This window comes from Gymnogyps californianus, chromosome 6 (genome assembly GCF_018139145.2).
Source record: "Gymnogyps californianus isolate 813 chromosome 6, ASM1813914v2, whole genome shotgun sequence".
NCBI lineage: Eukaryota > Metazoa > Chordata > Aves > Accipitriformes > Cathartidae > Gymnogyps > Gymnogyps californianus.
The window spans coordinates 36,784,112-36,805,248 of record NC_059476.1 but is presented as its reverse complement, the minus strand read 5'-3'; the positions used below and the strand labels follow the sequence as shown (position 1 = coordinate 36,805,248).

General features: G+C 40.5%; 1 protein-coding gene across 1 annotated transcript in view; it reads right to left on the bottom strand.

Moving 5' to 3' along the window:
• Positions 1-21,137, bottom strand: part of MYPN (myopalladin) — a 51,464-nt gene that overhangs the window by 325 nt on the left and 30,002 nt on the right. The window contains exons 12-18 of the mRNA XM_050898797.1: positions 12,291-12,512; positions 11,603-11,752; positions 10,587-10,666; positions 9,944-10,070; positions 8,196-8,403; positions 7,325-7,490; positions 4,883-5,016 (exon numbers count right to left, since the gene is read on the bottom strand). Of these exons, the coding sequence (XP_050754754.1) occupies positions 4,883-5,016; positions 7,325-7,490; positions 8,196-8,403; positions 9,944-10,070; positions 10,587-10,666; positions 11,603-11,752; positions 12,291-12,512 (1,087 nt within the window). The remainder of the gene's footprint in view (positions 1-4,882; positions 5,017-7,324; positions 7,491-8,195; positions 8,404-9,943; positions 10,071-10,586; positions 10,667-11,602; positions 11,753-12,290; positions 12,513-21,137) is intronic.

Here is a 21,137-nt window from a genome sequence, read left to right as displayed (position 1 = left end):
CAGAAACAGAATAGGCTGTATAAACCTCTAATTAAGTTAGCAATGAAACAACAGGAATCAGTGCACACAACTGAAAAGTTCCTTCCAACATCCTTGAAGAGAGCACAGCATTGTTGTTCCCTGTTTTAGGGTCTGTTACTTCAAATATTATAACTTACGTAGTTTATATGTTGAGTATTTTTATTGAAGTCTACAGATGGAATTCCATCCCTGTTCAATTCAATGGCAATTCTTACATGGATTTCGCCAAGTCCAAAATCTGATCATTTAATCTTTGGAGTCTTCTCCAAAGCTCTTGCAATCAAAACTAAAAACGTCATGAAGAGAGATGAACAAACTGGACATGGCTCTGATTTTGTACTACGCCATCCTCTGGGGGACTTTTCTTCGTGATATTTTTTTTGGTGGTATTTAATTCCAAAGTAATAATATAGGGAATTTTTTAAAAGAAGTGATTACAGTTTTTATTTCCCTCTTCTACTTATAACTAGTAACACGTTTCCTAGATTTTTTTCAAGATACTGAAAGAAAGGTAATCCAAAGACACATATTCAGTAATTTAGAAGTAACATTCAACATGTTCCCATATGAACAAGTACTGTTACAATTTTGTAAGAATATTTAGCTATTATATGATACTTAACAGTTATCATTCTTAAAACACTTCAGAAAGGGGAAATTGATATTATCTTTGCCAGTATACAGAACCTCCAGGTCCGCACCCAAACCGGACAAACATATCTGTCAGCAATTAAAGTGAAAGGGTAGAAGTTCAGGCTACAATACTCTCTGAATAGCTTAGTGTGGGAGACCTACAATCTACACGTTAAGCATAGATAGGAAATGTCTTTCCATGCTGAATGTTTCCATGCTGAATTTTGATCCTGTCTATCTGGAAATATTTGAAAAAGAACTTCCTTTTTTCTTGCAGCCCCCAATTTGTTTCTATTTGAACAATACACTCATTATTTACTGTACTTTTTTATTTGCACATGGAATTGCAAATACCAGACCACACTTTTAATCCCCCAACCCCATCCATTCAAAATAGCACGAAGAAAAATGATGTTTGTCATTCCTTTTGGTGTGTAAGACTTGCAGAGTCTTTAGAAAATATGGTTGGAATCAGGAAGCATTTCTTACTTTCCATCTTTTTCCTGTTTGTACCTTGAATCCTTCATACGAAAATTTAATTTATGTCTTGCAACATTTAGATACCTAAGGAATTATTTTTCATTTTATGTGACCTTTTTTGAATCAGGCTCTTACCAGTCCTCTCTTGAACATTACATTATTATTGTCTTATATCACCACAAGGTGGCGGAAAACTGACAGAGATGCACTGGTGACTTGTGGTTATCCCTGATAATTAAGTGGGTTTTCTTAAAAAATGAGAAATACAAGGTTGAAAACGTGGGTTTTCTTCCTTTGAGGATATGGCTATAATCCAACAGTTTGTGGAATATGTTTTTGGTTTTATTATGCTGCTTAAGTGATCAAAGTACTCTCTTGCTCTAGCTAAATTGTCTTAACTATTACATCTTGCATAGATACAGAGTAATTAAATGATGTGCTGTAGTTCTTGAGCTGGGCTGGGACCTTTTGAGTCCTAGACAAATATATGCAAATGCACATAGCATGGGGAATAAACAAGAGGAGTTAAGAGATGTGTGCACATCTGCAGGGCTATGATCTTATTGGCATCACGGAGACATGGTGGGATGGCTCCTGTGACTGGAGGGTTGGAATGGAAGGATACAGGCTCTTCAGAAAGGACAAGCAGGGGAGACAAGGAGGGGTTGTTGCCCTCTATGTCAATGACCAGCTGGAGTGCATGGAGCTCCGCCTGGGGACCAAAAGCTTATTGGTCAGGATTAAAGAGAGGGCAGGAACAGGTGACATTGTAGTGGGAGTCTGCTACAGGCCACCTGACCAGGAAGACCAAGCAGATGAGGCCCTCTATAGACAGATAGGAGCAGCCTCATGTTCACAAGCCCTGGTCCTCATGGGGGGCTTCAACCACCCCAATATCTGTTGGAGGGACAACACAGCAGGGCATAAGCAATCCAGGAGGTTCCTGGAATGTGTTGATGATAACTTCCTTCTCCAAGTGATGGAGGAGCCAACGAGGAGAGGTGCTATGCTGGACCTTGTTCTCACCTAGAAGGAGGGGCTGGTGGGGAATGTGAAGTTCAAGGGCAGCCTTGGCTCCAGTGACCATGAAATGGTGGAGTTCAAGATCCTTAGGGCAGCAAGGAGGGCGCACAGCAGGCTTGCTACCCTGGACTTCAGGAGAGCAGACTTTGGCCTCCTCAGGGATCTGCTTGGTAGAGTACCATGGGATAAAGCCCTGGAGGGAAGAGGGGCCCAAGAAAGCTGGTTAATATTCAAGGATCACCTCCTCCAAGCTCAGGAGCGATGCATCCCAACAAAGAGGAAGTCAGGCAAAAATGCCGGGAAGCCTGCATGGATGAACAAGGACAAACTGAAACACAAAAAGGAAGCCTGCAGAGGGTGAAAGCAAGGACAGGTAGCCTGGGAGGAATACAGAGAAATTGTCCAGGCAGCCAGGGATCAGGTTAGGAAGGCTAAAGCCCTGATAGAATTAAATCTGGCCAGGGACATCAAGGGCAACAAGAAAAGCTTCTATAGGTACATCGGCGATAAAAGGAAGACTAGGGAAAATGTGGACCCTCTCTGGAAGGAAACAGGAGACCTAGTTACCTGGGACATGGAGAAGGTGGAGGTACTCAATGACTTTTTTGCCTCAGTCTTCACCGGCAAGTGCTCCAGCCACACCGCCCAAGTCGCAGAAGGCAAAGGGAGGGACTGGGAGAATGAAGAACCGCCCACTGTAGGAGAAGATCAGGTTGAAGGCCATCTAAGGAACCTGAAGGTGCACAGGTCCATGGGACCTGACAAGATGCATCTGCAGGTCCTGAGGGAACTGTCGGATGAAGTGGCTAAGCCCCTATCCACCACATTTGAGAAGTCATGGCAGTCCAGTGAAGTTCCCACTGACTGGAAAAGGGGAAACCTAACCCCCATTTTTAAAAAGGGAAAAAAGGAAGAGCCGGGGAACTACAGGCCATTCAGTCTCACCTCTGTGCCCGGCAAGATCATGGAGCGGATCCTCCTGGAAACGATGCTAAGGTACATGGAAAATAAGGAGGTGATTGGTGACAGCCAGCATGGCTTCACTAAGGGCAAATTGTGCCTGACAAATTTGGTGGCCTTCTACGACGAGGTTACAGCATTGGTGGATAAGGGAAGAGCAACAGACATCATCTACCTGGACTTGTGCAAAGCATTTGACACTGTCCCGCACAACATCCTTGTCTCTACATCAGAGAGACATGGATTTGATGGATGGTCCACCCTATGGATAAGAAATTGGCTGGATGGTCGCACTCAAAGAGTTGCGGTCAATGGCTCGATGTCCAAGTGGAGACCAGTGACGAGTGGCGTTCCTCAGGGGTCAGTATTGGGACCACCACTGCTTAACATCTTTGTCAGCGACATGGACAGTGGGATTGATCACACCCTCAGCAAGTTTGCCGACGACACCAAGCTGTGTGGTGTGGTCAACATGCTGGAGGGAAGGGACACCATCCAGAGGGCCCTTGATGGGCTTGAGAGGTGGGCCCGTGCGAACCTCATGAGGTTCAACAAGGCCAAGGGCAAGGTCCTGCACCTGGGTCGGGGCAATCCCAAGCACAAATACAGGCTGGGCGATGAGTGGATTGGGAGCAGCCCTGAGTAGAAGGACTTGGGGGTGCTGGTTGACGAGAAGCTCAACATGACCCAGCAATGTGCGTCTGCAGCCCAGAAAGCCAACCATATCCTGGGCTGCATCAAAAGAAGTGTGACCAGCAGGTCAAGGGAGGTCATTCTCCTTCTCTACTCCGCTCTCGTGAGACCCCACCTGGAGCACTGTGTTCAGCTCTGGGGTCCCCAACATAAGAAGAATATGGGCCTGTTGGAGTGAGTCCAGAGGAGGGCCATGAAGAGGATCAGAGGGCTGGAGCACCTCTCCTATGAAGACAGGCTGAGTTGGGGTTGTTCAGCCTGGAGAAGAGAAGGCTCCGGGGAGACCTTACAGCGGCCTTCCAGTACCTAAAGGGCACCTACAAGAAAGCCCGAGAGGGACTTTTTACAAGGGCATGTGGTGACAGGCCAAGGGGTAATGGCTTTAAACTGCAAGAGGGTCGATTTAGATTGGATGTAGGGAAGAAGTTCTTCACTGTGAGGGTGGTGAGACACTGGAACGGGTTGCCCAGAGAGGCTGTGGGTGTCCCCTCCCTGGAAGTGTTCGAGGCCAGGCTGGATGGGGCTTTGAGCAACCTGGTCTAGTGGAAGGTGTCCCTGCCCATGGCAAGGGGGTTGGAACTAGGTGATCTTTAAGATCCCTTCCAACCGAAACCATTCCATGATTCTATGATATTAGATGCAAACTAGCCTCCATAGAAGAAGGGGTCTGCTTTCTTGTGTGCAATTTATTGTTCCATCTCAGGTCAGGGCTGTAGCACAGGCATGTGTCAGAGGGAACACATTTAAGGTTCAACTTGAATACGTGTTTATTATATGCTTATGTGTCTAGGGAATTTGGAACGTGGAAAATGGGAGTAGAGAATATTGTGCAAAACTACTCCTCTGTTTTTTCTCTTTACCTGCCTTTAAACTGATGCAGGAGAGCTAATTTGGCCATTTAGCTGTGTCATTATACCTCCTCCTGGTGGCCATATTAAGCTGTGGCCGTGCTCTGACACTAATTTCTAATCCACGTCAAAACCAGCAATTTACGGACTGAGAACTAGGTGAGGGCTGGGACCACTCAAAGAAAATAAATTCTGATTTGTTTTATTTGCTAGCCCATACCTACCGTATATGTCAAGTCTCGCAGTACAAGAGACAATACCGGCTTCATTTTTTGCAGACAAGGTATACCAGCCAGCATCTGCTTTCTTGGCAGGTTGAATGAGGAGGCAGACATACCCTGTTGTATCTTGATGCATGCTGGGAAAACAAGTGTTTTGGAATTAGTATTTCTCAAGAGCATATCAACTTTGAGATTTTACAATATGTACATTAAATATGACATAGGTAAGTCGTAACTTCTATTCTGAAAGTGGTAGCAGTCCAAGACATTTATAGTCAATACATTTGCTTTCAGTATGGCCTCAACCAATGATCAGAGTAGCTGAAATCTGTTCTTGCTCCTCTCAGTTGTGCAAAGCCATGGTGTGACAGTGTGAGCTGAATTGTTGCTCTGTATGTGTTCAATATTGGAATTGTTGAATTCCAATTGAGTTGAATTCCAATTGAATTGAATTCCAATGAACTAAACCCGTGCAAAGCTGCTGCACAGTCATACTGTATTTTTTTCCTAGTTCAGAAGCTGGAAGAATAACATAACAAAATACCATGAACATTTGTACAAAGTTGTGATATTTTTCACAACAGTAACCAGAGCCAGTCAGAAGCTTTCTTATGGCACCGTTTTGCATGAGAAAATGACTGAGTGGCAAAATCTTAAAGATTTGTTTGGCCAACACTCTAAAAGAAACCTGCTTCATTATTCCCTCCTCTTCCCTTGCTCTTCAGTGATCCAAGACTTTCTGGCTGCAATTTCCAGGAAAAACTGTTCAGTAGTATATCAGAGAACTGAGGCTCCTCTGCTCTCTATGCTGTGGTTAGTCCTTTTTATCAACCCGAGTGTTTCCCTCATTATAAAGGAAGAGGTGGGAGATGAGCACATCAGAATACTTGAAGTTGCAGGAAGTTCTGAAATTTGAGATTTTGTTTCCTTGTGAACTGGGATGAAACATCAAACCGCAGAATTTCAGGTCAAGAGGACATTCTGTGCTTCCGACAGCTCTAATAAAAAAGAGAACATTCACCCTTTGCTCCCCGCACTAAATAACTTGCCTTATGCTGGGGATGCAGTAGTATAGAAGCTCATGCATGTCCCTGTCATGATACAAAAAAGGTCTCTTGGCTTCAGGCAGGAAGATAATAGTGAGGTAAGATAGGGACAGACAAGGACAATGCTGCCCATCGCTCATGTGGATCTCTGCAGAACCACTTGAAGCCTTGGGGGCAGGCAGTCTGGTCATGACTGGCTGAAATAGCAGAGGTGTTGCAAGCCTGACGCTAGCTTCTGGCATTGTGAGGTGTGGGAGGTTTCCCTTAGTCATTCTTCTGCTGAGCTGAAGCAAAAGCTTGTTTTCTAAGCTTCTGTGAAACAACTGGAGATGAGGCATTTTAGGACGGTTGTTCATTTTACATTAACTACAGTGTTTGCGTGTGTATAACCATAATTCCTGTGAAATTACCAATACTTGAAATAAATCCTTGAGTAATCTGCCTGGAGGCAGAGGAATAAAGACTACAGGCTCTAGAAGATCAGAGTCAGGTGAGCTTTTTGGAGAGGAACAGCAGTCTCTGACTTGGGACAGGGAGACCACAGAAAGGATTTTTCACGTAAGCTTTCCCTCGGGATAGGTGTGCATTCATAACAAGTGCTGCTGCAGAGCCAGTTTTCTTCACAGATAGCCTGCAGGGTATGCATGTGAAAATGTAGCACTTCTTGAAGTTGATCTCAGAGATCCGATGACTGCATCAAATCATTAGTTGGAGCCAAGTGAAATAAAATATTAAAAATGAGATTTATGCTGAAGTAGAAATCTTTAAAAATAAATGAGAGCGATTAATTTCTCATTAATTAGAGCCAGGCACATTATTTCATCAGCTTTTCTTTTGCAAAACCTAAAAAATAGTGATGCATTTGAATGCAAGAGCTGAACCTGAACATTGTTGTATTTTGTAAGCATGGATCAAAGTCTTTGCCTATGTTTGTCATCAAACTTTGTTATCGGCCTCTGTATCTGATATGCTAAACTCTCTATTATCCCGTGCTCTGTGGCATTCAAAACCATGTTCTAACTGTTCTGAGTTAGAATTCATCCATAGTTAGAACTAAACTGAGGAAAAAATAGTTTAGAGAGAGAATAAGGTGCTAAAATGCATTAAAATACCCTATCATAGTATCTTTGCTAAGAAGATGCATATGCTGTATCAGGCCTATGGCCCGAAAGGTCTGTCACCAGTCTCTGAAGCAGTGGCATATTACAGCTCCATGCCTTTATTCTGAACCAAGGAAATAGCTATTGTTCACCTCACAGTGAAGCCAGCTTTTTAAAACTGTATGTGGGTGAAAGAAGTGTGTTAAGAAGAACACCACCTGTAGTTATCACACAGGTTTTCATAGAAACAGTTGGTCCAGCCACAAGAAACTCCAAGTATGGGTACAATGGTACAGTACCTCATCCTCTCTCTGTTTGATGGGATGGTCTCATTATCCTTCTTCCAGTAAAATATGGGGGGTGGCATTCCCACAACTCTGCACTCTAGTCTAACTGGGTACCCTTCAGGAACACCACAGTTCTGAAGCTTCTCCAAAAACATGGGGGCTTTTTTTACTTCCTTTGCTGGAAAAGGAAAAAGAATTATTGAACAGCAGATATTTTATTCTTTGTTTCACTTTGAACAGTATGGAAGAACATAACCAAAAATTATTCTTGTGATATCAAAATAGGTTGTGAATTTTTAATGGGATATTGGAAGGAAAGTGAAATGCCATGACATAGCCTCTGTAAGGGAACATAAAGAAAATACTAGGCAGAACTGATGTTCATAAAAGAATGTATGCATATCTAATGGGTCTAAACATACTACCATTGCAGGAAATGAATGCCAGATCTATGAATTTCAGTATCTCGCATCTTGTAAGGCTTTATTAAAGAACAGTATTCAGATTTGTATTTTTCTATTTAAAAACATTTCTAAACTAATAAAATTGGGACTGAAATCTAGGAGACCTCAACTTATATTATGAATTGAAACCCTAAGCATTTTCTGGGGAGAAAATTAAGAATGTAATTTTGCCAAGACAAGAGAGGTAAAGTGATGATGAGACAGAATTCTTACAGCTCTCTGTTAATAACAGGAGTGCACCTATCAACTGAGTACCAGGTTCATTTCCCTCCATCAGATGAGTTTTATAGCTGTTGAACTCTCCTACTGTCAGTGGATTAACTATTTATACTTGTCTGTAGGGAAACTAAGTAAGGTAAGTTTGAAGAAGTGCGTACAAATAACTTCATCATTGTGACTAGTTTTTCAATGATTCTTACCTACAACAGTGAGCTCCAGACTAAATGAATTTTGTCCTGTTTTATTAGTGGCGAGGCAAGTGTAAGTTCCAGCATCATTTTGTGAGAGAGGATCAATAAGCAGAGAGTGAACTCCAGTCTCTCTGACCAGCATCTTGTGGGTGCCATCTGGTAGCACAGGTTTGCCGTTCAGAAGCCACGTCAGGTCTGGAGTTGGTAACCCACTCACCTAACGGACAGTGAAACAGCTAGAGACAAATGTCAAACTGACAAATAGATTTTAGTAAACTCATAGGTAAGCCTTTTTTCAGATACCATCTGAATGATGTCAGAATCTAGAACAGAAAGATTTTTTTTTATTTCTCAGCATCTGTTTTTCTGCTGATTAGTTTCAAAAGGGAGAAAACCAGAAAACAAGCAACAAAATCCCAAAAGAAACAAATGCATGAAATGCCTACATTTTTCTTAGTCAGAAAGGAAGAAACTGGTTATATATCAGTTTCACAAAAGAGTCCTAGTAATCTGCTAGTTTTCTTTTTTTTTTTTTAGTGCTGAGTATAAATCAAAACCCTGGATCTAAACCACTACAGAGTTTAATAGAGATGAAAAAGAGTTCTATACATATGACTTTGTATTTTGCAAAATTTGATGAAGAATGATATCGTTCTTTGTAGCTGTTAAAGTTACATGCTTTAGAAAACTATAGATTAAGTATTTTTTAGAAAGATTATTAGACTGTATTATAGTCTTAAAGATCTTTTCAATAGATAGAAGTACTTACTCATGTCTAAAATATTGCTTTCCAAACAATATTCTACAGACCAGAGAAAGAGGGAAGTGGAACTTGCCTGAACGAGGACTACTGTCTTCCAGGTTTGTGCGATACCAAACATGCTTTAAGGCTTCACAAGCTCTGCCAGGATAGCAGAGCTAAGAATAACCAAATTCTTTGGCATGCTCCCTAGTGAACTTTACATCGTAAATTAAGTAGTAATGAATCTTGTTCATCTTCAGGGCATTAACTTCTGCTTCAGAGCTTCTACCCTCTTCAGGGTAGGAGACATTCTGGAGCATGGAAGAGGTCAGTGGCAGCACTACCACCTTTGCTGTGCTACTGGGACATACAGGGACTACCAAAATATGTTGGAGCAGATGAGTTTCTTAACGCTGTTCAATAACAGGACGTTCACTGTGTGTACTCTAACCTCTGACAACTCTCATGTGGGGATTTGAATCTGTAAATGGGGATATTTCTGCATCTGTGCATGCTGGGGAAGCATAAAATGAACTGGGCTCTGTTCCCTCTTTTCAGGGAGTATTAATCTTCAGTAATTCTGTCCCATACAGTGCGAACATTTGTTTGAACAGAATACAACATGCTGAATCCTCTCTTTCTCATGGTTTTGTGCTGCTCTGGATTATGTTCAAGAATCTGATAATGGAGCAGAAGGACCTGTCATTCCCAGATGGACTTCTGGAGTTCGGACTGGTAAAGGACGTGGTGAACATATCTAGTAATTTGAACAATCTTGTGAGTGAGTCTTCTGTTTCTGGGGTTGTGTTTTCTGTGTTCTTCATTCCATATAGCATGTGTTGAAAAGAAATCCCCTGAATCAGCTCAGAGACAGTGGCAATAAGAAATTTTGAAAAATGAAGCATTAAAACTTTAACAGAAAGTGTTCATGCATGCAATAAAGAACATGAAAACACCTAGCAATACATGTACAGAGGTAGGGAAAGTGAGAATGAACAGAGGAAACAGTTAATACCTTACAATCCAACCTACAAAGTAGCCCTTCATGTGCTACCATGTCACCTGGAGCCTGCAGAAAGTATGGCCTGAAAAAGCGTTCTTGAACTGCCTCTTTGTCACCTTCTGGCACCCGGGGTCGTGTTCTGCAACACAAAAATTGCATGTAGATGTTTGGAAGTCAAACTTTTTTTCCTAATGCTTAAAAAAAGGAAGAAATTGTGGAAAAGAATGAACAGATAGCTTGAGCTAAATAAAAGGGCAGAAAGAAATGGACTGACTGTAATTTAATACTTGCATATTTTCCATTTAGAAAGATTATCAAATTAACTATATCATGTAGTATCATTGGATTCCCAAGCTGTCCTTTGCTTCTTTTTGCTCTTTTGGCTGAATTTCATCTTGCTGATCCATCCCTTGCCTTTAACTCCACTGCAACAGGTAAATGAAATACTTTACACTTAAACTTCCCTGTATTTGAAGATGACGTTCAAAAATATTACATTCTAGAAGTGACCTGTTGGGAGGGAACTGCTGCTGTTATTTCCATTTTATGGTTGAGAACTGAAGTACAGAGTGCATTGAAGTACAGTAGCTAGTTACTTTGAATGCCTTCAGTAAGAAGCATAAAGAGGGTCTGAAAGACTTGTCTTTCCTTTTACCTGTGAGGCTGAATTGTTGATATTCGGCCCCGAACAGGGATACTCTGAACCATCAGGTGGCCTGAACAACTGATTCTCCCCTGCAAATCACAATGGAAACAGAATTAATAGTTGGTTAATAGCTCATTTCATTTTGAAGTATAAATATTTAACATTTACAATGCATTAGGATTTATTTTTATAAGGTAACTGAACTATAGTGTAAATATTACTTTTTCAAAGCAAGTGCTATTGGCGTGTGGTGGAGTGCAGTTGAGGCAGGGGTTTCTTTGTGTGTCTAGAGCAGTGTGTTTCTCAGACTCTTCATTGCTGTGGCAATGCATTTAGCAGTGATGCTATGTAAACCAGCTTAAGCAGTGTCTGTCCCTGCTTGTTCATTCCTGCCACTGTGTCTCCACAGATACTGTCTGCTAGTACCTTTGTACTAGCACACTTGTTTATGCAGCCACACAGAAACTGAGAAGTAGTTGGGCTGAAATATAATTCAGAAAAAAGGAAAAATTTAAACTGGAAAAAGTTGCCTGATGTACTTGAGTGTACTGCTAAATAAACAGCTAAGCTAGCACGTAGGGTGAAGGAGAATGGTACTAGCGGATGAGTCTATTTGCAGATCCACATCTTTGCATCCTAGATAAAGAATAATTGTGTTTGGTAACACTTCCAAATTTGATGTAGCTTTTTGTTTCCCCTTGCTCTATTCTTTCTGCCTGAAATATCATGTCTGTCTACCACAGCTCAAAAGGTATCTGTCAGCAACAGAGGGGGGGTCAGAAGGTAGGGCAGGAGTTATTAATGTGAAAAAATGTCCTTAATGATTGTGACTGGGATGTGTAAGAATAGAGGAGTAGTTTCATCATTCTTCATTACATGGTTTCCTCTCTTATCCTCCGAAGCATCTGATTTTTGATACAATCACCACTTGATGTCAGACTAGGTGGCCCAATCTGTGTTCCTATTAATATGTATTAGAAAAAGATGAAACAAGCATTTTTGTAAAGGAAAATAAAACACCTTACTTGTGGGTTTGCAGCCATAATTGTATAGTTGCCATCATCATCATTAGTAGAAGCTTCAATATGTAAAGAACATGTTCCATCTTCTTCTCTGTTCATTTTGAAATGTGTGTTTTTCTTTGAAATCTGCTTGCCATCCTTGAACCAGTATACCTGCAGTGATCAGACCCCCCCAGTGACTTAACACTTACTCTGTAGTGGAGTAATGACTAGAAAAAATGTAGATAAGAACATGACATAAGTTGACCAGTTGCTAGTAAAAATTTTAGAATATTATAAAATTTGCAGATCAATTACAATGTGAAATAGAATGATTCCAGGTTGAACTCAGAAAGCTGCATATCTCCTTTACATAGCTGGGCCTGTTGGGTTCTCTTTTCTTGGCTATAGACACATTACTGGTTATCTCAGATCAGTTTGCATCTTTCTGAGAAGTTAATTTTTTGGAGGTTTATGAAGTTCTGTTTCTCTTGGAGTCAGGTGGTTGTGAGGCAGTCCATACAGTACATCAAGGCCTGATACATGCTCAGGAGCAGATACTGTTATTTTAGAAAGCGGAGGGGAAATAATTCGTTTTAGAGCTCTCTCCACAGAGCCATGTTCTTAGGAGTGAGACCTGCCAGAGGGACGTATAGAAAATAGCGGGTAGTTGATTTCTATTCCTTTACTGCTAATAGTGAGAATGACCTACCTTGGGAACAGGTATTCCAACTATTTTGCAAGTGAATGTAATAGGAGATCCTTCCATTACCCGAAAATGCTTGAGTCTCTTATCAAAGATCGGTGCTATGTATTTGCCTGTAGGGATTTCCTCGTGTTGGACTTCATCGTCTGATTCATCCACCGGCGTACGTTCAAGGCGAAATTCTATTTCGTTCATCAGCCTCTGCTCAAAGCTTGAAATCCTGTATTCCTGCAGAGTGAGAGAGGCACAGTTCTGAACAAGACAAGTCGTATTCTATGGTATTTGCAGTCATTTGTGTGTTTAGACTAATTCTAAAATGAGTGAAAATAAAAAAGCCTATGTAAACTAGGACATATTGAAACAGTCTGAATATGGTCTCCAGACACAGATTCTCACTGCATCTTAAGTTTGCAAAATGTAACTAATGAAACTGAGTTTTTTCAAAGGCAGCTAAAAAATCAAACGTAATTCCTCTAAGTCCCTATGAAAAAACTATACTCTTGCACACTGTTGATCAAAAAAGATCATTAAAATATACCAAATTTTTGAGGATTTTGTGTTCAAATATTAGTCACCTGCTAATTATAGAAATGAATACTGCTGTATATTTCAATTCAGAATTAAATAAGGAAAACTATACCTACTAAAAGAGAAAGCTAGGAAGAAAGTGAAATATTTTCAGAGTAATTTACCTTCAGGTTAAAACTTGACCAGGTTCCTAGCTGGTCTAACTGAGAAAGCAGAACATATCACATTTAAATCCTTAGAAGATTAAACGGATGATGCAAGAAAACCAGTATATTCCTACATAAATGACCGTTTCCAGATAGTTTGATGTGATTGTGAGCCTCCTCCTAATCCCCTGAAGTCAATTAGAAACCTCTTGTTACTTAGCTGTTTTGCATGAGGATGTCTCTTGTCTAGACCAAGCGGCATTTGACCAAGTGTCTCTTGCTGTGACGTGAAGCTTCAGACCAACAGCCAGCTTCAGTTTTTAACATCAAACCAATGTTTATCCTGGGCATGGTGGAACACTACAGATACACGTGAATAGAGTTTGCCGGTAGCAGACGCTGCCTAGCTACACCGACACAGACAGCTGCAAGAATGTCTTGCCTAAGTCATTATAAACTATCTTGTGGGGAAGCTTGTATTACCATATGTAGGCCTGTAGCAGTAACCAAATCAGTTTGCTCAGACCTGGATTTATGCAGTTTGTAAGTCCAGAGCTTGCATCCCTGCTTCTATTGAAGGGCACTGACATTTCTGAGAGCAGGCTTCTGTTTTGTTCTACTTCTGTGGCAAGCTTATATCTTCAGAATCACACTTTAATCTGTCAGATAGTGCTATTACGACAGGTTTTGTTGCTTTGTTATAGGAAGGAAATGATCTGTGGCTTGGAAGAGAAATACTTGAGCAATTCCGAAAGTGCAATTCTCATTTTTTAAATAGAATTTTAGAAACTGGTGAATAGTAAATAAGGATGTAGCCTATCCTTAGATATATTCCATTTGCCGAAAAAAAAAAGGTTCAGAAAATGCATCTTGTCTGAAATCTTATGGAAAGTTAATTAAAGAACCAGCAAAGATCCCAAATCTCTGGGACTTACATCCGTGATCATTTAGCCATTCCATCATACTGCTGATTATGCTCTTGACGAATAGTTCCCAAGTAATAAGGAGCAAAGATTGAGAGGCAGCACAAAATTTTAGCTGGCAAAGTCTTCTGATTTCTTCAGGAGACCAAGGAGACAGAAGTGGCCAAAGGTTGAGAGGTTACAGGGGAGTTTTGAGGAGACAGGGGTCTGTGAGACTTGGGGGTGAGAGGAGGAAAACGTGGCAGCCATGAAGTAAAAAAAGTTGGAAATTACCATGGTGGAATAAATGCCCTGGTAATATCTGATTTTGGTACTGTAATGGTAGATGTTGTGTATCGGTCCCTTCATCTAAAATTTTTTTTGGGGGGTTGCTGTAAGGTCTGCTCTAGTAAAGATTAGCTATGGTAGGAAAAGGCAGACAGCTCAGAGTAGGGAGGAAAGGACTTTGATGAAGGAACTCTCTTTGCTGGAAACTGAGTTCTCCTTCCACTCCTCCCTTCTTCTCTGATGCTGCAGGGCTGTTCCTTCCACACAGCTTTGGAGCAGTGCCGATAATGACAAGGTAACAGGAGTGTTCACAGGGAGCTTAGATTGCCAGGTCCCCCCTTCAAGATACCTTCCTTACCTTTAACACTCTCCCTCCACTCTGACAGGGACAGTCTGCTCTCTCATACTTTCTTCAAATGTACCGCTGCGAGTACAGCTTTGCCAAGCAGGAGTTTTTGAGCTTGCAGGTCTGTAGAAGTGTGCGAGACATGCGACCGAGGGTGGGAGCCAGCCACTAGATGGTATCATCCACTTTCTTAGTTGGCTTTGTTTGCTCTGTGGGCTGGCCAACAGCTGGTGATCAGCAAACCGCGTTATCAAGTTTTATCTTGTTGAGGTTTTTTTCTTTCACACAGCATGTCTCAACAAATGACTTTATTAGATCAAATTCTAATCTCAGCTAAGCCAGTGTAAAACCAGAGATACTCTGATTTCTGACTAACCAAAGCTATCATTTTTCCATTCAGATGGCGAGAGCTGGTTATAGTATTCCAAGGGAAAGTTAAGCAATCAGTATTTTACCCTTGATACTGAGAAAAAGCCTGTGTGTTTTTAGGAAGGAAGAATCAAGTAAAAATCAAGGAGTGACTACTGTGTTCTGAGAAGCAGCCATGTCACCAAAATGTACTGCAGTCATATTTTGTTTCTAGAGTCTCCCATAAATTAAGGAATTCAAACCTAAATACTTTGTTGCAAGCAATGTACTGAAGAACATATTTGGAGTTTTGTTTTACTTCCACTTCTTTGAGAGTTTTCAATAGTTTCCTTCATGTTGTTTAGGTAGTGCTTGGCAGCAGAGAGCAAAATCTGTAGCAAAAAAATTGACCTACTGAGAAAAGATTACCTTGAATGTCTGAATTTTCCAGTAGGACCTGAAGATACTATATGGAGGCTAATTAAGGGCTAATTAAGGTAGGGGTAATCTCTTTCCCTCCTTCCCTTTCCATCATCTAATGATTTGCCATATGAACAAAGGTCAGGGCAACATAGCAAGTATGGTACAGAGAGTCTCATTTCTGCCTGTTTAAACATGTTACTGTTTATTGTGTAATGAACCTCTCAAAAATTATGTAATTGTTTCTGGATATTGGTTATATGACAGCATAATTATAAAGCTAAATATACTGGTTTGCATACATGTTTCTCATTTATCATATTTGAGCGCTTTTGAGCGCTGTTACTCCCTTTGCAAAGATAAGCCATTTTTCAAGTGTTACGTATGTTCAGAGGGCAACAGGGCTGATGGAGAGACTAGGCAAAGTGACTCACAAATTGGTTATCTCAGAAGCTAGACACACTAAGTCCGTGAAGAATTTTTACTCAGAGAGGGCAACTCTGAACTCGGATTAGAATAAAATGAGTGGGGATGAAAAGTGTTAAGACTTCTCAGAGTCAGATAGCAATCCAAAAGCAGTAGTCTAGAAGACTAAAAATTGGAAGAGGGCTTTTGCAAGAGCCAACACCTTTTAGTTTTTAAGTGCAACATAATAAAGAACAAAGGGAGAAAAAGTAGGGCGCCTGCATCTGCTCTCGCATACAAAACTGTTCAATCTGCGTAATCTGGAAGTCAGCAGACCAGTTATTTACTGCCCTGTGAACCTTACCAACAGTTAGCATCATTCTTTTATGGCAGTACATAAATCTGCCACTGGACTGTCTTAGCTGTATACAGTCTTCAACTTTATTGAGCTATATGCACGTTTCATTAGACCTACAAAGCGTGAATGTGATGACTTTTTTCAGAATGATGTAACTAGTCTCTAGATCAAATTTTTCTTTAGTTCAATTTTCTGGTGACTGTGTCAAAAGCAGGTTTTGGAAACGAAAATTGCTAATGACAAGAATAATGTTTCAAATTAGAAAGGCAGTATTGTACTTTTAGTACATCCTCAACTGTGTAGTTGAAGACTGGGGAATCATTGCTTGGTCCCTGAAGTGAGTTTTTCATCATATGGTGTTCTCTAGCAGAGGAAAGTAATGGGGCTAGGAAGGCATTACCATTACACTTTCAAGGCATCATGTTAATGAGTAAGGTGTTGACTCCATAACAAAATGCTAGAGTGGAGTTAAAAGGCAATGAAATACTGCAAGCTAATGGGAGAGTCCAGTATTGTTTATAGATAGTTTGAGTTTAGTCAGCAGTTTTTCATACTGATTTTTTTTTTCAGATTCATTGCTGTCCAAAAGAAGTTGTGGTATGTAATAAGAAATTAATAGCGTAGGATTGCTGTAGCCATGATGGCCTACAGATTAAACCAAACCATGCTGACAGAGACAATTAACATCTTTTATTTCCTCTACTCCAAAGGTACAGATTTGTCTTCAGTTGTCTGACTAACTAACATGAATTAAACTTAGAGAAATTATTTTCAAACTGTAATTAACCTAATGTTTCTTGCCTCTGTTTTAGATGTGAAAAAGTTTTCTGTGAACACAGTGTATAATTTTTTTCCTGACTGATGTGCTGAAGATATTAACTTCTTACAAACTTTACTTCATTAAGAAATATAGGCTGTTCTTCCTTTTCATATGTCTGCTTGCAGAAGAAAATATGATAGAGGAAGGAATGCATTTCATGGGGCTACTTTGAAGTTAATCATGGACAGGTTTTCTCTCACATTTCTTCAGTGCATGTGACTCTGGATGTATGTGCACACACAGAAAAAGGTATAAAATAAAAGTAGCGGTTTGTCAGAACAAATGCATATTGCTGCACTATCAACACTGGGCTGTCATTACTGGTGGCTGCTTCTCTGCCCATGGAAGCCAGAAGAGTCATTGTGTTTCCATGCAAACACAACAGTGTCTGGCTAGGAACTGTGCAGGCTGACTGCATGTGTTTGGACTGGTCATTTTAAGGACTTATTTTCAAAAATGTATTTTAAATTAGAAAATATTGAAGTTAGGGTTCCCACAGCCCCAAAGTGTTGCCTGTGTGTTGTGCTCATACTTCAGTCTTTGTCTTTCTAAGTGTGTTGTTTAGTGTGCATATATATGCTTATATAAATTTACACACAAACCAACAAGACTAAGTTAACATTGCTGTGAAAATTTTAACGCCAACATACATAGACTGAAGGTGTTATACCAAACTTCTTATAAAGAACAGGAATTTCTGAAATAAGTGGAAATACACAGTTGTATAGAGAATATAATCTTGGAGTTTTTTGCTTGTGTGGTAGATTTTCTTCTAGGATTAGCAAGAACAGAAAATAGTTGTTAACATGGCTTTCTGAAGAACTGTTTTTATCACGTAAGCCATAAAACTATTTCTGGATGTGATTACGTACGTGGAGTAGGGCAAAGTGTTTGTGGTTGTGGTTCAGACAAGTATTTCGTAAAGTGTCACACAAAGAACAAGTCAATGTGATCACTGGGTACGATGTTAAAACTAGGCTGCAGTTCAGCGTACTGAGGAGACTAAGGGAAAGAGTACAAAGGTTCAAGCTCTGTTTTGGGGTCAAAAATGTAGGATTCCAGGTGCTTTTTGGCAACTTTCCTGGAACATGAAATTTTCACAGCCAGGAATTCATACACTTGTTTAATGTAGTAGCCAGATATTTAAAATTGTGCTATCTCCCAGCTAGAAAACTGTAAAATTCAAGCTCCTGTCTAGAGGTGTAAATGTTCTGTACAAATCAGAATATATACAATACATATAATTGTATATAATTATATCTATATATGCTGAGTAGATTGCAGCTTTTGAAACCTGGCTATTTCTCTTACATGCATTAGCAAAAGGGGAGTAGGCAGTGGTGGTTGCATTAGCATTGTCAGGGTATAGCTAGAAGGGTAAAAGAGTTAAAACTGGCCAGAGCAAAGCCAGGAAATGCGCTGGTGAATATATATCTTAAGCAGTTCTGTACCTTTTTTCTCTAGTCATTAGTAGCACCTTGTAAGTGAGCTGCGCAGCATTATTGCCAGAGACGTGTAGCATATTCAGTATATGGTTTGACAATGTAGCTGAACCAGTTTAGTCGCCAGCTTGTGCTAGCAGCAGCATTCCCCTGCTTCCCTCCCTGCTCATATTCATATACTCCCACACATCCCTCCTGCCATCACTGGCGGTCATCGAATCCCACAGTGACCTGTTCTGCGGGAGTGAGCTAGAAGAAAGTTAACTCAAAAGGAGTCAGATAAGCTCTAGTGGAAATTTGGGGCAGATGGAGAAGTGAAATGCAACTTCTCTTCTGGGGAGTTGCTAGCCTTTGCACTGCCTTGGCAATATTGTTGTTGGGTGCTGCTGGATGGTTGTAATTTGGCCAGTATGGCAAACAAAATCTTCTCTCAGTGCAAGTCTTGTTGAAGGTACAGATTCACATCATTTTGTCTCTGTGATCGATCTATTAGGCCCCATCACCATCATTTTTTGAGCACCTGACAGCAAGGCACCCTTCAGGGCAGGGCTGTTACCTGCATTTTACCTATGAGAAGTTGAGGCCTAAAGAAGCTAAGTGACCTGTTAAGGTAACATAGAAAGTCTGTGACAGAGCAGAGAGTTGGATCACAGTCTCCTAGATCTTGAGTCAGGTGATCTAGCCCCTGGGCCATTCTGCTACCTCTGAACCTTTTTGGCAAAAAGGGGAATTGCATAGACTGCAGTAGTTCCTGTAATTTTCTAAGCACCTTTCTGTGTGAATATGAGTTCTAAAATCCTGGGTCTGTTGAAGTTAAAACCTATCCTGCTGTTGACTTTAGCAGGATTCAGATCTTAGTGAAAATACATGCTAACAGTTGGTAGAAGCTTGTAGCATCAAAATGATCTGATGTTAGCATAGTAAGCCATGGAAATTACCACAAACAGAAAGGCTAGAGGAACTTTATTTGAATGTTGATTGTCATATACTGTATAAAAGCATAATTCTGTTTGCCACTCATTGCCAACTCCCGACAAATTTCCCAATTTAATCCCAGTTTTGTAACTTTTACTAGATTGGCTTTTTGGCAGAGTTATTCTAAATCCAGTTAACAGTTTGTCTAAGAAACTGGCATATATTGCATCTCAGTGTCTGTTTCCAAACTGTAACACTCCTTGGCTTCAAAGTCTAATCTAGGCTACTCTGACTGAAATCTGCTGCTTAGTTTAGGTTCTCTCTCCTTCCCTTCCCTCCTCCCTCCCCTTTCAGCGGTGGGAATCAAAAACCAACAGATCCAACGTGCATACTTTTCTTCACTTATCATGTCCCATGAAGAGGTATCACTGAAGTGACTTATTTCTTGCAGATGAATTATGTTGGGCCATCTTACATGGCACGAGGCATGAATATCATGCTATCCAAATGTAAACACAAGCCCTTGAAGAGTCTAGCAAGTCATCTGTGGTACACAGCTAGACAATATCCAAAATACAGTTCAGGTCAAAGTGATTGAGCAAGAGGAAAACAGAAGAGAAAGCAAATGAGGTTTGCATCTCCAACTTCCACAGACTTATCAGCTGGAGTGAGTGGCTTAGGAGTGTGTGTGAAAGCATGAGGAGCTCAGGTTCTCTATCTTGGGTAGTGAGTTCTGCAAGCCAGGATCCTTACCAGGAAAACCTGTCTGTACTTTGTTGTTGATTAGATCTGGGTCTTGAGAAGACAGCTACAAGTGGTTGTTCAGCTGTTCATTCCCATGATTATTGGGAGTTAATACCTATTAATATCAAGATCTGGTAATTTGTCTTGGTTCTTAAATCTCTTCTCATTTCTAGTACAGAGCAAACAAGCTTCTGTGAGGACTCCTTGTGGTTTAATTCCCATCCTTAGTCAAAAATTGCCTACATTTGCTGACCTTTGAGAGATGATGTGAAGCTTGTTCTTGAGCAAGATTTTTGGAGTGACTGAATTAAGTGTAATTCTTGTGCTCTGGGGAACAGAGTTCTTGGTGATTCTTTGTGAGGCTGACTGCTTAGTATGGGAACTGTGAGGAGATGATTCTATTTGGTCAGTGGTGAGGTGTTAGTGGTGATGTGGCCTGTGTGATGAGTTGGGTTCTGCATATGGCTTTACAGGCTGTGGTTTTTAATGATCTAAAAGCTTTTGGACAAACTGTGCATCTCTTCTGCTCTGAGATTTCTTATAAAGTATTCCCTAGCAAAAGTAAAGAATATTCATGTGAGGGCTGTGCATAATTTTCTAAACAGCTGTAGGTTTACTCTTTGTCCTAAAAATAAGGCAGTGACCACGCTGCTCTCTGGGTCTTACATAAGACACAACCAACCAGCATTGCCACATGATATTCTTCATAGTAAATGACACAGATATGTGAGCACAGTTTGTAGTTCTTATAACCAAAGATTTTTATTTTTATTACTGTAGAGGATTTTGAGGTTTGATTACCTCATTTGTCTATTTTATGTTATTTGTATAGCAAAGTTTTGAGGAGATAATATCATTAATTTCTAAGTTTTGCCTGTAAAACTGAATTTCCTCTATGTATAGTCCCATTGGTGAAGCCTGTAAATGTTTTCAAATACCAGGGTAAAAGAATCAGTTTGCATTACACATTTATATTTTTTTCCATTTGCCAAAATCCTCTCAAATTCTCCATCTGCCCATTTCTCCCCACATGTCTTTTTGTTTCTACATGACATACTCTAACTGAACATTATCAAGATGTTTTACGTGTAAGGAAGGTAAAAGGCCCAAGGGACTAGACTGACAGATTTTGGGAAGTGGAGGTAACACTGGCTGTGCTCTCCTTTCATCAAATGGTGCAGTAGCCCAGAC